At 46.4% G+C, this 16,987-nt stretch overlaps 1 protein-coding gene across 1 annotated transcript in view; it reads right to left on the bottom strand.

Moving 5' to 3' along the window:
* Positions 1–16,987, bottom strand: part of LOC144686417 (receptor tyrosine-protein kinase erbB-4-like) — a 974,945-nt gene that overhangs the window by 315,695 nt on the left and 642,263 nt on the right. Inside the window, exon 17 of the mRNA XM_078551583.1 lies at positions 1,243–1,375. Coding sequence (XP_078407709.1) covers positions 1,243–1,375 — 133 coding nt within the window. The remainder of the gene's footprint in view (positions 1–1,242; positions 1,376–16,987) is intronic.

The following is a 16,987-nucleotide window of genomic DNA, read 5'->3' as shown; positions in this document are numbered from 1 at the left end:
AGTGGAGTTAAATTAGAAGTTGTTCAATGTGAGAACAAATTCAGCCACACAGAAGAGGGTGATGGTGGATAAAGACTGGCTGGGCCTCTGTTCATGGAAAAAACAGACTGTCTTGGTGGGAGATGGAGATGTAGAGGAATTGGATATCCATGGCAAAGGGGAGACCATTAGGGTCAAGAAAACTGAAAATGTTAAAGAGGCAGAGGGCATGGGAAGAGTCACAGATGTAAATGGGAAGAGACTGTACTAGAGGGAATAATGAATGTTATTTGTGGCCTCAGCATTATCAATGAATGTGTCACACTACAAACTACCTAATTTGTGTCTTTCTAAATCGGCTCAGTCTGCCATGCATAACACTACCTCCCTCACTATTGGAGCCATGATAGCCGTAGTGGCTTGACTGAGATAACAGAGACAATGGGTTAAAATTAATTCCTTGTTGGCTTATTTCGAAGAATGAGCAATCTGGGGTAGGGACTGAGAGCAGATGGTTCTTTGGTGACTGGTATTGTCACTGGACTAGTAATACAGCGGCCCAGGGTAATGTTCTAGGGACCTGGGTTAGAGTCCCACTATGGCAGATGTTGAAATTTGAACTGAATTTAAAAAAAACCTGGAATTAAAAGTCTGATGATGACCATGACACCATTGCCGATTGCCGTAAAAACCCATCTGGTTCACTAATGTCCTTCAGGGAAAGAAATCTGCCGTCCTTACCTGGTCTGGCCTACATGTGACTCCAGACCCTCTGTTAAAAATGCCCTCTGAACAAGGGCAATTACAAATAAGAAAATCATCAAGCTACTGTTGATAGAGGAATGGCATGTATTCATGGCCTGAACAACCAATGAGGAAGGAACATTACTGTTTCCTAATTACCTGATGGGCACTTAGCTGATTATGAATGACCTGCTTTAAATTCAAGGTTTGCAATTGTAAGGATCAGGAGTTTTGACTGCTAATTGATCGGAATGCCCATTGCATAACCCGTTGTAAACTCAGGTTCAACTAAGCTGACCCACAGGGCCTTGGGCTGGTGGCTAAATGCGAGGGGCAGAATGGTGCATGAGAAACCAAAGTGAACTTTCTAACTCTTAAAACTGGCCAAAAGATTTCCATTTGCCAGAGAAAGCTTATTTCAATATTTCACTATTTATCTTGGCCATTTTTTAAAAATGCATTTGGAGAATTTTAAAACAAAATGGTCTCTGCAAAAGAGATCCTTTTAGTCCATTTTACCTCAGTTTCCAAAAACCGTCGCATGGCCCGTTTCTTCTTGATGCGCTTCCTCCTCACGTACACAGCAAACACCAGGGCCAGAATGACCACAATGAAGAGCCCACCAATCACGCCAGCTGCAATCAGAGGGGTCCTGCCAATCAAAACAACAGAATGGGGGAACAGCAAGGGTCAGCAGGGGTCATAACGGTGAAGGGAAAATGTGTTTGAAATGTTCACAAAAAGAAAACTGAAAGCGCATCCATTCACCCTCAACCAGTCACACCATGCCGAAAACAGGGAACAAACTGCGTTGAGGAACCTGTAGGAATCAGAGGGAAGTGCCCTGAGGGACTCCGTGATCAATATTATGTGCATAGCCATTGGGCGGTGTTAGAATTCCCAGCACGGAAACTCATTTGGGATGCAGCAATTATCTTGTCAAAATGCTTTGACCAGCATTAAAAATCCTGAAAATGCCAGCTGATGCATTCTAATTCCATTTATCTATCATGAAAGATTATTTATTTGTTCATCTTTGATCAAAGTGTTACTTCTTGGCTGAATTATTTTGTTTATTCAAAATATACACACACACACACACACACACACACACCAATTATAAAGGAAACTTTGATTTTCAAGCTTGTGGGTTAGCATTTCTGCACTTGGGACTGGATAGAGATGTCAGGTTTGAGATAAGACTTAAAAAGCATTTTGCAATTACAACCAAACCGGGCTTGTAAGGATTGCAAAGGAAGAGAGAGGGAAAGCAGCACTAGAGCATATTTCTGTCTTGACAAATGAACAGTAATTATAATGAATGCTTCAACTCTTTCTGAAGGGTCTTCCTTCGATCCAAGAAGCCCCTTGAGAAATCTGGATTAGGTAGATGAAACAGGGCTGGTGTGAAATAGTGCTGTGAAGGAATGCACCACCTCCAGTCATGCAAATCCCACTCGCTCACAAAGTCAAGCTCATCAGATTCTGTTATTAATTAGAAATATCCATCATTGTAATCCAATTTTATTACCAGAGGGGGCAAAAAAGGAAAGCATCTAAACTCAGACAACAAGAATAACAACAGAGGAAGCAACGATCAAAGGCACCTACCTACTACAAATGGGGCATTGACAATTCACAAAGAGAAGTTTAATAAATTAGATTAGAAACAAAGATCAAATTAATATTTTTCTTTGCAATTCTAAATATGTGAATTGACAAATTGCACCAAATTTCCTTTCCATCCACACTCCTTCCTTCACGATGTATTCACAAAGGAGGGCAAGGAAATGACAAGTGTTTCTAATTTCTAATTCTGATGTAGAAATTGACAGGCAGATGAGACAGGAAGCAGATTGCTGCATTTCTAGTCAAGGCAGAGGGTGTGGGCTGCGAGAGACTGAGGGGAGGGGTAAGGATGACAGTCAAGAGTTGATGCAGCATCATAGATATTCCATTTTTAAATCTATTATGCTAACCACTGTTAAAAAGTACTGGTAAACAATGTATAATGGCATTTTCATGCATTCTTCCCTACATTTTGCTACTTCACATTATACTATTTCTTCAGTTATTAAAATTCATCCCATCGTTTACGGTTACACAGGCGAGGTCAGAAACCACATCTAACTAGTACACACAAAACAGATTAGAAGTATTGGTCTCAAGGGAGGATCATTAATAGACTGGCCTGTATGGAGAATGGATCATTAATAGACTGGCCTGTGTGGAGTGAGGATCATTAATAGACTGGCCTGTCTGGAGGGAGGATCATTAATAGACTGGCCTGTGTGGAGGGAGGATCATTAATAGACTGGCCTGTGTGGAGGGAGGATCATTAATAGACTGGCCTGTCTGGAGTGAGGATCATTAATAGACTGGTCTGTCTGGAGGGAGGATCATTAATAGACTGGCCTGTCTGAAGGGAGGATCAATACTAAACTGGCCTGTCTGGAGGGAGGATCATTAATAGACTGGTCTGTCTGGTGGGAGGATCATTAATAGACTGGCCTGTGTTGAGTGAGGATCATTAATAGACTGGCCTGTCTGGAGGGAGGATCATTAATAGACTGGTCTGTCTGGAGGGAGGATCATTAATAGACTGGCCTGTCTGAAGGGAGGATCAACACTAGACTGGCCTGTCTGGAGGGAGGATCATTAATAGACTGGTCTGTCTGGAGGGAGGATCATTAATAGACTGATCTGTCTGGAGGGAGGATCATTAGTAGACTAGTCTGTCTGGAGGGAGGATCATTAGTAGACTGGTCTGTCTGGAGGGAGGATCATTAATAGACTGGTCTGTCTAGAGTGAGGATCATTAATAGACTGGCCTGTGTTGAGTGAGGATTATTAATAGACTGGCCTGTCTGGAGTGAGGATCATTAATAGACTGGCCTGTGTGGAGGGAGGATCATTAATAGACTGGCCTGTCTGAAGGGAGGATCAACACTAGACTGGCCTGTCTGGAGGGAGGATCATTAATAGACTGGTCTGTCTGGAGGGAGGATCATTAATAGACTGGTCTGTCTGGAGGGAGGATCATTAATCGACTGATCTGTCTGGAGGGAGGATCATTAGTAGACTGGTCTGTCTGGAGGGAGGATCATTAGTAGACTGGTCTGTCTGGAGGGAGGATCATTAGTAGACAGGTCTGTCTGGAGGGAGGATCATTAGTAGACAGGTCTGTCTGGAGGGAGGATCATTAGTAGACAGGTCTGTCTGGAGGGAGAAACATTAGTAGACTGGTCTGTCTGGAGGGAGGATCATTAGTAGACTGGTCTGTCTGGAGGATCATTAGTACACTGGTCTGTCTGGAGGGAGGATCATTAATAGATTGGTCTGTCTGGAGGGAGGATCATTAATAGACTGGTCTGTCTGGAGGGAGGATCATTAATAGACTGATCTGTCTGGAGGGAGGATCATTAGTAGACTGGTCTGTCTGGAGGGAGGATCATTAGTAGACTGGTCTGTCTGGAGGGAGGATCATTAGTAGACTGGTCTGTCTGGAGGGAGGATCATTAATAGACTGGTCTGTCTGGAGGGAGGATCATTAGTAGACTGGTCTGTCTGGAGGGAGGATCATTAGTAGACAGGTCTGTCTGGAGGGAGGATCATTAATAGACTGGTCTGTCTGGAGGGAGGATCATTAGTAGACTGGTCTGTCTGGAGGGAGGATCATTAGTAGACAGGTCTGTCTGGAGGGAGGATCATTAGTAGACTGGTCTGTCTGGAGGGAGGATCATTAGTACACTGGTCTGTCTGGAGGGAGGATCATTAGTACACTGGTCTGTCTGGAGGGAGGATCATTAGTAGACTGGTCTGTCTGGAGGGAGGATCATTAGTAGGCTGGTCTGTCTGGAGGGAGGATCATTAGTAGGCTGGTCTGTCTGGAGGGAGGATCATTAGTACACTGGTCTGTCTGGAGGGAGGATCATTAGTACACTGGTCTGTCTGGAGGGAGGATCATTAGTAGGCTGGTCTGTCTGGAGGGAGGATCATTAGTAGGCTGGTCTGTCTGGAGGGAGGATCATTAGTAGGCTGAAACAAAAACAAAAATTGCTGGAAAAACTCAGCAGCTCTGACAGTATTTGTGGAGAGAGAAACAGAGTTAACATTTCGAGTCCGTATGTCTCCTCTTCAGAACTAAAGAGAAGTAAAGATGCGGTGAAATGTATACTGTTAAAGAGGGTGGGACAGGTGAAGCTGGACAGAAGGCCAGTGATAGGCGGAGGCAAAGGAGAGATTGCAAAAAATGTCATAAAAAGGTCAAAGGGGTGTTGATGGTGGTGATACTGGCTAAAGGAGGTGCTAATGGTGACAATAGGAGTAAAAAGCAGAATGAGCAACTGACAGATGGCCCTGGGGGTGGGAGATGGGAAGAGGGGACGCTGTGGAAAAAAAAGATCAAAATAGGCTAAAATGGGCTAAAATAGGCTAAAATAAAACAATGAGTGGAAATAAATTTTAAAAATAATAATAGAAATAGGTGGGGAAAATATATATATATGAAAATTAAAAAAGAAATATTAAAAAATGGGGATCAAAAAAGGGGTGAGGATGGAGGAGAGAGTTCATGATCTGAAGTTGTTGAACTCAGTGTTAAGTCCAGAAGACTGTAAAGTGCCTAATCGGAAGATGAGGTGCTGTTCCTCCAGTTTGCATTGAGCTTCACTGGAACATTGCAGCAGGCCAAGGACGGACATGTGGGCGTGAGAGCAGGGTGTTGTGTTGAAATGACAAGCGACAGGAAGGTCTGCGTCATGCTTGCGGACAGACCGAAGGTGTTCCGCAAAGCGGTCACCCAGTCTGCGTTTGGTCTCTCCAATGTAGAGGAAACCGCATTGGGAGCAGACCAAATTGAGGGAAGTGCAAGTGAAATGCTGCTTCACTTGAAAGGAGTGTTTGGGCCTTGGACGGTGAGGAGAGGGGAAGTAAAGGGGCAGGGGTTGCACCTTCTGCGATTGCATGTGAAGGTACCATGGTAGGGGGTTGAGGTGTAGGAGATGATGGAGGAGTGGACCTGGGTGTCCCGAAGGGAACGGTCCCTATTACGTCACCATTAGCACCTCCTTTAGCCAGTATCACCACCATCAACACCCCTTTGACCTTTTGTTTATGACATTTTTTGCAATCTCTCCTTTGCCTCCACCTATCACTGGCCTTCTGTCCAGCTTCACCTGTCCCACCCCCCTTAAACAGTATATATATCACCGCATCTTTACTTCTCTTCAGATCTGAAGAAGAGTCATACGGACTCGAAACATTAACTCTGTCTTTCCCTCCACAGATGCTGTCAGAGCTGCTGAGTTTTTCCAGCTATTTTTGTTTTTGTTTCAGATTTCCAGCATTCACAGTATTTTGCTTTTATCATTAATAGGCTGGCCTGCCTGCAAGGAGGATCATTAGTAGACTGGCCTGTCTGGATAGAGTATCATTAATAGACTAGCATGTCTGGACAGAGGATCATTGATAGACTGGTCTGTCTGGACAGAGGATCATTGATAGACTGGTCTGTCTGGAGCGAGGATCATTAATAGACTGGCCCGTCTGGAAGGAAGATCATTAATAGACTGGCCTGTCTGGGAGAAGGATCATTAATAGACTGGCCTGTCTAGACAGAGGATCATTAATAGACTGGCTTGTCTGGACAGAGTATCATTAATAGACTTGCCTGTCTGGACAGACAATCTTTAACAGACTGGCCTGTCTGGACAGAGTATCATTAATAGACTGGCATGTCTGGACAGACGATCATTAGTAGACTGGCCTGTCTGGAGCACGGATCTTTAATAGACTGGCCTGTCTGGGAGAAGGATCATTAATAGACTGGCCTGTCTGGAAGGAGGATCATTAATTGACTGGCTTGTCTGGACAGAGGATCATTAATAAACTGGCCTGTCTGGTAGAAGGATCATTAATAGACTGGCCTGTCTGGACAGAAGATCATTGATAGACTGGCCTGCCTGGACAGAGGATCATTAATAGACTGGCATATCTACAGCCTCAATGCAACGACCTATTAAGCAGGATTAAGCACTGATGGACTGGCCCATTGAGTGTGAAATCAGTCAAAAGCCTCAATAATGGTGCTGTCTAGTCAACTTGTTTCTAACAGTTGGAATTCTCCAATAGAATGCCTGTTATCACCGACTTCACAGCAACGCTAAATGACAGTGCACATTACCATGTCATATTTCCTGGCACAGAGCTGCAATTACTGTGACAAATATTTGATGTTTTAATGAGCCTCCACTAAGGAGGTTTACGATTAATCTGGTAAGCTGTGTGCATTTCTATGCTTGTCACAGAGACACACTTGTAACTAGTTCATTATTTGGGTAATTATGAACATCTTTCCAATTCCTCTCTCCTCTCCTGGAATAATTGGAGTTCAGTTCATGAAGTGTCCATCGCCCTTCTCTAGGTGGACATTGGTTACGGTTGAAGCTCGACACTGAGGAAATGAAGCACGATGCAAGAGGCACCTTCATCCAGATGTCCACCTATATGCACACCCGGTGTGGAGAGGGACGGGGAGGGAGGAGGACCTCCTCGTAAGCCTGTTCCTGGACCTGGCCAAAGTGACCATTAACAGGTCCAGGCAGCAGGTGGTCAAGGGGGTCGTCTGACTGACTGTCTCCCCCTCTTCCATGGCTATGTTCGTGGCAGGGTGCCCTTGGAGAGGAAGCAAGCGGGGTCCACCGGTACAATCGAGGCCTTCTGTGACCGGTGGGCACCACTGGGACTGGGGTTCATTACTGACCCCGAAAATCACATTTTGGTTTGATCTTTGTAAGTTTCCTTTGTGTTTTGTCTTTTTGTTGCAGTTTCCCTTTAAGGAGCTGCCCCGTTTATTTATTCATTTGACCTTATGTGAATTTGTTGATTTGTCCCTTTTTTACTATTGGTTTAACTAAAAGAGCATATATGCAGGGTAACTAAATCGCTAGCAGCCGTTGGAATGGTGGTGCCAGTTCTCTGGGTTTTCCTTGGAGTTTCCAGGAATTGAAGATTATTGTCCAGGTTGTTGCTAGGAAAAACCCAGGGGAAAAGAAAAAGGATGGGGGAATTTAAAAATTAATTATGTATCATGTATTTTGTTCATGTTCTTTGAACGTCAGTTTTTATTAGTTGCAAAAACACACTGGTATATGACAAAGGATAGTTTGGCTCTTTAATCAAGAATCAACCAATTGGGTATTGTTGAGTCTGTTCATTTCCAACTGAATGTTAGTGCAAGATGGACATGTCAGGCAACCAATGGCTGGATTTTGGAAGCAGGGATTGCAGGCAGGTTATCAGGGCCGGGATTTTCCATTCCTGTTCACAGTGAGTGACATGGCGTGCAGGGTTGGAAAATGTTACGAGAAGGCTAAAAATCAGTTTTACGTTGTCATAAAAGCAGTTTGCGGCTGTATACTCCGGCCGGCAATGGCAGGGTGTGTTTCTCACCACGGCATGTCAGGAACATCATTTCAATATATTTGCATCGCATTATAAGGACTCCATGCCGGAATCATCCCCCATGCTGGATCATCAGGGCATGTCGGTGTGCAATTAGAACGACTAGTTTCACAATGGTATATAAGCAACCTGCACGTCGCTCATGACTTCTAGGTTTGTTTGCCTACCTTGTATCACGCAGCACTTATGGTAATCAGCACCAGGCTTCACGGCATCACATCATTTTCAGAGTAGTGTCACAGGCAAGTCTCCTCCTACCAGACAAGTGATAAGGCAGGGTGGCTTTTAAGGGGCTGCAGGGCCAGGGCTTCAGCGGGGAAGGGCGGACTGGCCTGAGTCATGGGAAGGGGCTGCAGGGCTAGGGCTGTACTGGGGGGTTACGAGTGGGGAAGGTTGCACTCAGGCACACGACTGGGGGGAGGATGCGGGATTAGTCCTCAGCGCCAGGATGGGGAGAGAGAATGTTGCAGAAGGACATACGCCACTTGGGGCCAGAACAGGAGATTCGCTGAGTGAAGAAGCACTTCAGTTTACATTGTTCAGCTTACAAAGGCTGTCCTTGTCCCAGTCCAGGGAGAGGGAGGGCATGTCAGGCCAGTCTCAGTTGTGCTAGCATGTTATGCGCAGGGCGTGGTCATAACATCACACGCCTCGGTCAATGGGGGTTTCTGGAATCATAATGGGCTGCAGCTGGCACAGTCAGGGGAGATATCTGCTGCCTACAGATGGGGAAAAGGCATTGTGGGCGTATCCAAGGGTGTGGGGGTTTGGGGTATGTTTAACTGTGTAAGTGGCCTCAAGATAGGGAAGAATGAGGTCCAAATGGGGCATAGGCACATCCACTTCAAAATGTTCAAGGGCTAACAAATGGATGTGTACCTAAATCATGATGGGATCAAGGAATACAGGGAGAAGATTGAGAGTCTGTGAGGGAGGGAAACCTGAACATTAAGCTCCTCCGAGACGATGGAAGGGATTTCCATACTCACACAGGGAGGGTCCAAGCTGGTCTGGTAGTGAGAGTTCTGCACCACCACCTTCTAATCTACAGTGATGACGCAGTACAAAATTAAAATGAGGAGAAGCACTACTAGTGAGGGCTCTGTAGGTGGACTGGAGGGCAGGTGCATGCATGGGGGTGTCCGATTAAAGGGGCATCCAGCTGAACTGTGCATTCCCAAATGAGGAGAGATGCACAGCTGAGACATGTTAGGAGCCTTTCAATGACAATGCAGGGAATCAGCAAAGTGAAGCAATGACACGCATTCATGCAAGACTAATCCAGCAATGTGGTACCAATCAATCTCCTTGTTTTAACCTCTTTTTCACAGTGTGGAAATTCCCCAGAGCGATAACGCACTCTAGAGCAACTGGGTGAATGGACAAGTCTCAGAAGCCTGTTAGAATTGTGGCGCTGAATGGTTCACAGAAGAGAAGCCTCAGGCCCCCCTCAAATAATCTCATTTCCTGAGTAAACATTTACTCTCATATTTATTCCAAAAAGTGCAGTCTCTGAGTGCAGTGAATGAGGATCCCAGTGCCTGGACTGAAAGCAGCACATCCAAGCACCTGGCTAAAGCAATGTCATAGCAGTCAGTCACGTAAAGGAGAGGGGGGGTGGGAGCACTATGAAACGTACCCCACACTGGCCATCATTTCAGGGGCGAGTAGTTGCTGATTCGGGAACAAAGCCCTTAAAACCACATTCATTGACGAGTCATTGACAGAAAGACCTTTGGAGACTAATGCTGACTGTTGTCTGTTTCTCATTGATACTGCAGAGAGGAGACCAGCAGGAAGATGGAGCCTGGATTTATTGCTGCCTGCACAATCGCACACAGGCAGAGAGGAGGAGGAGAAGATTGTGATGGAGGTGCCTGGCTCACCAGAGGGAGGAGCAAAACCCTCAAGACCAAGGGCCAGCAGGGCCCCCTCTGGACACAGAGGATGAGACTCACAGAAACCTCATGCATAGGTGGCTCACAAGACTGAGGGTGTACAGACCTCACATGTCTTATCTGCAGATGAGCGAAAACCAGTGTCGCCAACAGCTCTATATGTCCAGGGATCTGGTGACTCATATTTGCCACATTCTCTAGGAATCAACTCATGGGGACTGGGAGGATAACCATTGTCAGTGGCTGTGACAGTAATGGCCACTCCGAACACCTATGTCGGTGGCTCCTTCCAGGGCTCCTTTGTGGGATCTCTCAAGCATCCACGTACAAATGCATACAACAGCTCACAGACACCCTTTTTGCCAAGGCCCGCAACTATGTCAACTTCAACAGAGGTCAAGCAAGCCAGGAAGCCAGAGCACTAGGCTTTGTTGAGACTTCCGGATTCCCACAGGTGCAGGGTGCCATTGACTGCACTCATTACGCTATAAAAGCTCCCTGGTAACAGGTACTGCAAATCATAAACTGGAAAGGCTACCACTCACTCCATGTGTAGATTGTCTGAGACCATGAGAAATTTGTCATGCAGGTTTGTGCCAGATTCCCAGGAAGCATCTGCAGATTCTGGACATTTTCGAGGGACCATACAGGATCCATGGTGGCTCCTCGGTGCCAAAGCATATCTGCAAAGGACGTGGCTGATGTTGCCCATGCAGCTGCCTCAGACTCCTGCAGAGAGCAGTTACAACAAGGCTCATGCTGCTAACCGAACATTAGTGGGCCACACCTTAGGGATCTTAAAGATGCGATTCCGATGCCTGGACAGATCTGGTGGAACAGATGAGGGTCTCACAGATCATTGTGGATTGCTGTGTGCTGCACAAATCGGTGCTGCAAAGTGGGAGGACTTGCCCGGTGCTGACATGGAGGAGCTGCATGTCTCCTCCGACGAGGAGGACATCGAAGGGGATGAGGGCGTTGAGTTGGAGGAAGCTGAGGCTACAGGGAAAGAGGCCATAGCATGGGTCAGACCAGGCAGGCATGCAAGGAGGCCCTCAGTGCCACCAGATTCCATGAGGAGGATGACAAGTTGCAGTGAGTACCCTCTTGGACAAGTGCCCTCCATCATGGGCCAACAGAAACACCAGCGATGCTCTTGCTCTCATTTCAACCATGCACTTCAATATGAGAATGAGTAGTTACACATGAAGCTCACATCGTCCTGATCCTTTGAACTAGGACAAAACCTCGGGAGCATGTGTCCTTGCTGAGATGAGGTGCTAACTGGAGGAGGGAGACTCAGCATCAGACGTCAGAAGGTGCTGCCTCTTCGAGCATCTCTCCAGCATCTCAGTCACAACGGCAGCCTACAAGAGCCAGGGGCTGTTCCACTATCCTCATTGAGCTCATAGCCATATGCTTTCAATGTGACAAAGCTCCTCAAGGAGATCCATCTCCAGCAACTGGACAACGCATTCTGTGTAATACCGATGGTGAAACTGATAGGTGGCACTTGGGCCAAGGAAGCCGAGGATGTTCCACAGGTGTGCATCTATTCTGAGATGACTCAATCCTCTGTGTCACCTTCTGCTTTATCACATTAACACCCAACACTCTCAGTTAGGGAAGCTGGCCTGCTTTTATCCTCAGCTTACTACTCATGTGGGCCACCTGAGGATGTCGACATTCAGCCACTTGCGTGTCAGACATTAAAATGCCTCCTCTTTAAGAGACACATTGTCCCCTCATGGCCAGCCCTGGCCCTTTTGAACTCCAAAATTCTCAGACATTGTGAAGCCCTCAGGGTTACGAGTCATTGCCAATAAAGAGCAGACTTCAGCTTCAGTACATCCTCACTCCTATCCCATTGCTCTCCTCAACATTGTCCGAAGCTACAATGTGCACTTCCAGAGCATGCTCAAAGGATCTCAAATATCACTATTTGCAATTTGCATCACTCGTCTCGGTGAGTATTTAAGTGAGGGGATGCACAACGCTGCATCCCAACATTGTGATGAGAGCCTTGTGGCCACAATCCAGACAATTACAGGTTGAGAAACGCTCAAGGTTGTAGGTTCAAGCACCAGGGCAATAATGTGGCTGAGATGGGCAGAGTTTCAGCACCTTGAGGTGGCAAGATCCTCCCCCTTATTGGTGATGTACAGCTTAGCAGATGTACACTCAGAAAGTCGGAAACGTGGTTGGCTGACAGCAGTGCACACACGAGCTCGGAGTGTGGGCTCATAGCGTGAAAGCCCTGCCAAGAGACAGAGAGCACATGGAGTTGCACGATATTTGACCCTTCTCCATGCAGGAACACATCTCTCCTTGTACACTACACCTTCACCTTTCAAGAATGCAGACGAGATAGGAGAACACCTTTGACTCAATCTTACACAGCCAAGAATAAACATGACATGACCCTGCAAAGCCTGTGAATGAGGTTCATTCCACAAGCACACTTAACATTAAGGTCGAGACATCACTGATGTCGAGAATGATCTAGAAAAGGGCCACACACTGTGGTGATATGGAAGCATACTACACAGACAAGAGGCCCATGATAGCGGCATGGTGGTAAGTGGGGGAGGCATCATGGTACCACATCTGATTGACAGCAACACAGCTCATCATAAAAAGGAGGCATATATAAGAGGAGATGCGAAATGGGTATGATTCTATTTACATTTGTGAACATTATTTACATGTTGTGAATACCTGTGCTCCATTGTGCTCCTAAATCTTTTTAACTTTCCTAACCCTTCCTCTATGTCTTGGTGCTTCCCGACATCCTCAGTGGAGGTATAGGCACTCCTATCCTGTTTTCTGTGACGACCTTAGCAAGCGTCCTCTGGAGGGCCGAGATCAGGAGGGCCCCGGCCTGCTTTGGCTGTCCTGCTGTGAGGGAGGTGCACCCTCCTCGGCCTGTGGAGGAGGACGTGATGGGGTCACAGGAAGAGGGCTTGAGATCAGCCAGACAGTCCCAGAGTCTCCTTGGTGGATGGCCCCAGGGTGTCCATCTGTTTGTCCTCCTCCCTGTGGGTGCCCAAGGGCCCCTGGCTGACTCTTTGAACAGAAGGGGCAGCTGGAGTGAGATCAAGATGCCCCGTCCCACTCTCGTGTAGCCATTGATGGATGCCACCAAGGACTAGAGCAATGGAGTGCAGCTCCTGCAGCAGTGCAAGACCAATGTCTTGGACCAAGGTCTCCATGACAGCCGCCATCCTACCAGTGTTGACCTCGGTGCATTGGCATGCCAGCGCTATCACCTCAGATTGTAGGCGGATGGACTCCTTCACCCTGCGTTGCAATGTGAGGCATGAAGCTGACATCCCTTCCTGATGTTCTTGTGATTGTCACTGCTGCTCCACCAACAGATTTAGGACCAAGTTTGGAGGCTCATCATCAGATTTGGAATCAGAAGCATCCTGGCCTCCAGCAATCCTCCGAGTGCCGGCGACCTCAGATGTACCTGCCTCCACCTGCTGTGGACCAGATTCTGCGCTGTGCTCACCAGATTGTGACTCCGAGCCTGCTGTAGAACTAGGTCCCACTGAGGTATGTGTCACTGTGCAGGTGGGGGGTGTGAGTGAGCGCTGTGATGGGTCTTCAATGGTGCTTTCCTTTGGTTCCTCATCCGAGATGTCATCAGGGCTGGAGCTGAGGGCCTGGCTTGTGGATGCCCTTAGGTGCTTTTCAGGGGTGGCTATGAAAGAAAGGACAGATAATTAGTGCATGGCATGTGACTCTAAAACAGGACAAGATACTCACTGTATGGTTGTCTGATGGATGAGCTGGTGCAGGATCCTCACTTGAGTGTGCGCCACCCACCTCACTGTCGGTGCAGGCACTGTCCATGTCCTATCTGACCAGCTCAACGGCTCGAATCTCGAAGGGAGTGAGGACCTTGATTTTGGCCACTCCACCCCGCCAAGTTTGAGACCTCTCCCTCCAATTGTGTGTGAGCTTGTCTTGCATAAAGGCAGATGGAGAGTGTAAACAGGACACTTGCCAGGGCAAATGATAAGGATGCCTACCAGATGTGGGTAGTGAGTGCAGCCATGGACGGGATGAGGATGGAAACTGTGGAGGAAATGAGGTCAAACAGAAATGTGAGGGTGTGTGAGAGAGTGAATGGTGATGTCCCTTGAGCTAGCAGTGTGTGAGATACCAGTGAATGTGTGATGGGCTGGTGAATGTGTGAGTTGAAACTGTTCAGATGGTTGAATTACCCTGGTGGCATGGACAAAATCATTTATCCCCTTTCTGCAATGAGTGGCTGACCGCTTCTGTGCTGTGTTGGCACTGCCCACCACTGCCACCGCCTCCCAAGCCGGAGTGGTGAGGTCAGTGGACTTCCTCCAGCCATCACGGGGGTAGTGGGCATCGCAGTGGGACTTGACTGCATCCAGTAGATGTTCCAGGGAGGCATCACTGAATTTTGGAGCAGCTGTATTCTTCCCTTTGGGAGCCATGTCTTCTGTCGAGCAGTCTTGGGCTGCAGACAGTAAAAAAGCTATGCACGGGTGCCGTTTAAATATGGCGCCTTGAGTGAGGAAACGGTGAACTGACAGCAGGGCAGCCAAATCAGAGGCCACCCGTCAGGTATCCAGCATGTTTCCCGTGCATGCGTATTTAATTAGGCAGTTGTACGGGAAAATATTCTATTTTGTGGTTTAAAATATAAGTTGCCTACAAAGATAGTGTTTAGCCAGTGTTTAATAATGGGGTACCAACTCTCATGGAACTAAATAAGGACACTTTGCCATGGGAGACTGGACGGCCTGGGAGGTAGGAGGGGTGGTGTTAGTGAACTGTGAAAACAAGAGGTGAGGGGGGGTTGGGTGGTGGAGTGGGGGTGACGAACCTGTGAAGGGGGGGGGGGGGCACCATGGGGTGCGTGCTACGCATGTGCGAAAATTAGGGATCAAAGATGCAGGACAAACAATGTCTTGGCAACACTTATCCCAGGACACGGGACAACCGCCTCCAATACAGGACACTTGGTCACCCTGGCCAATAGTGCTTTTAGTCTTTTGTTACAGTAAAAGTCTTAAAATGTGAAATCTTGTGTCAAACTTTCAGCTATTAACTAGAATTTCAAATTTGTTTAGAAAAGTTACCGGTCTTTACGGAGATCATAACAGGGACATGGGTCAGAAACTTGGCTTAAAGAGACATTGACACAGATCTGCCCTCTGCAAGTTCTCCATTAACTTCTGTGAGAACACAGAGCATAGCACTGAAATCTTGCACTTTCGATTGAAAGGTGAGAAGTCTGTCTGTACCAGTCTGTTCCTGCCCAAGAAAAGAGATTGGCATTTATAGAGCAACTCATTGCTTCTTTCAGAAATGTCTCATAGCACTTCACATACAATGAGTTACTTCTGATATGAATGATTTTTATTATGTTGCCAAACTCCCTCTGAGAGCCAGCACAGACACGATGGGCCAAATGGCCTCCTTCTGTGCTGTAACCATTCTATGATTGTATGATTCCATAACATAGTAGTTAGTCATAGAATGATGCAGTGCAGAAACAGGCCCTTTTGACCCATTGTGCCTGTGCCGGCTCTTTGAAGGAGCTATCCAATTAGTACCACGCCTTTGCTCTTTTCCTATAGCTCTGCAAATGTTTCCTTTTCAAATATATATCCAATTCCCTTTTGAAAGTTACTACTGAATCTGCTTTCTTTACCCTTTCAGGTAGTGCATTCCAGATCATAAAAACCGTGTATGAAATTTCTCCTCAGGGAAGCGATCTCCTCATGATTCTTTTGCTAGTTACCTTAAATCCTCTGGTTACCGACCCCACTGCCAGTGGAATGTCTCTCCTTGTTTACTCGATCAAAACCTCTCATAATCACTAACAACTGAAGGCAGTTGTAGAAAAGTTCACAACTGAGAATTTGCATTCATTTGGGCAGAAAAGAGGGAGGGAAAGATCACAGATGGTGAAGGAGGATTGAACAAAATCCTTCTTTATATATTCAAATGAGTCAAAATAAAAGAAGTTTAGAATAATAGGGGCCAACAGTGAGTTGTGAGGCAATAAACTGAGCAATTCTGAGGATGTTTTAAACCAAAGAATACAATTCAAGCCAGAGAGAATCCCAAAAATGAATTATTTCTTTGCAACTAGTTGTCAGTTTTAACAAATATGTTTATATTAAGATTAATTTGTTTAGTGTTCTTACCGTGTTAGCACAGTAGAGACAGCATCATGTAGCTGCAAGTTTATTAACACTGATTGTGATGTATGAGCAGACAGTGTGCCAGGCCACATGACAGATCCGTTTGTATCATGAGTGGGGGAGGGGGATCTGTATTGCAAAATATAGCACAAACTTTTTAAACAATGCCGACAAAGGTCTCCTCGGCAGCTGTGAAGAAAGTTCCAGGTTGCACGTTATTCAAGGTAGGAATTGGGATCTTAATCTTTCCCAAATGTATTTAGCACAAGGAAAGCTGTTAAACTGAATTAGAATCTATTGTCTTTGTCAGAACTACATCAGTGTCAGAGAAATCCTATCTTCAGCAGAATTGCGAGTGTGAAGAGCAATCGCTCATATCTGTTCTCCATTTATCACCATAGGACTGTTGACCCAGTGCATATTAAGGCAGTCTTGAATCTGTCTCAGATGCTTTAATTCCCTTGCAATGACACAAGTGTTAATTCAATCGTGGAATTTGCATGGAAAGGAGAGAGGAAAAGGTCAGCAAGCTGGGCGAGATACTGGAGAGCAGCACAGGTAATTAAAGCAAACTCTGATTGCCAAGGATCTTGTTCACTCTCCCCAGCAGAAATGTCACCCAGTAAATATCAGATCCCCTGTTTTCATTTAACCAGACGCTTGTAAGCAACTCGCAAAGTTGAGGCCAATAGGCCAGGCTCGAGCACT

The sequence above is a fragment of the Cetorhinus maximus genome, chromosome 11 (assembly GCF_964194155.1).
Source record: "Cetorhinus maximus chromosome 11, sCetMax3.hap1.1, whole genome shotgun sequence".
Classification (NCBI taxonomy): Eukaryota; Metazoa; Chordata; class Chondrichthyes; order Lamniformes; family Cetorhinidae; genus Cetorhinus; species Cetorhinus maximus.
Note: the sequence above shows the minus strand (reverse complement) of the source record. Positions and strands in the feature narration are given on the sequence as shown.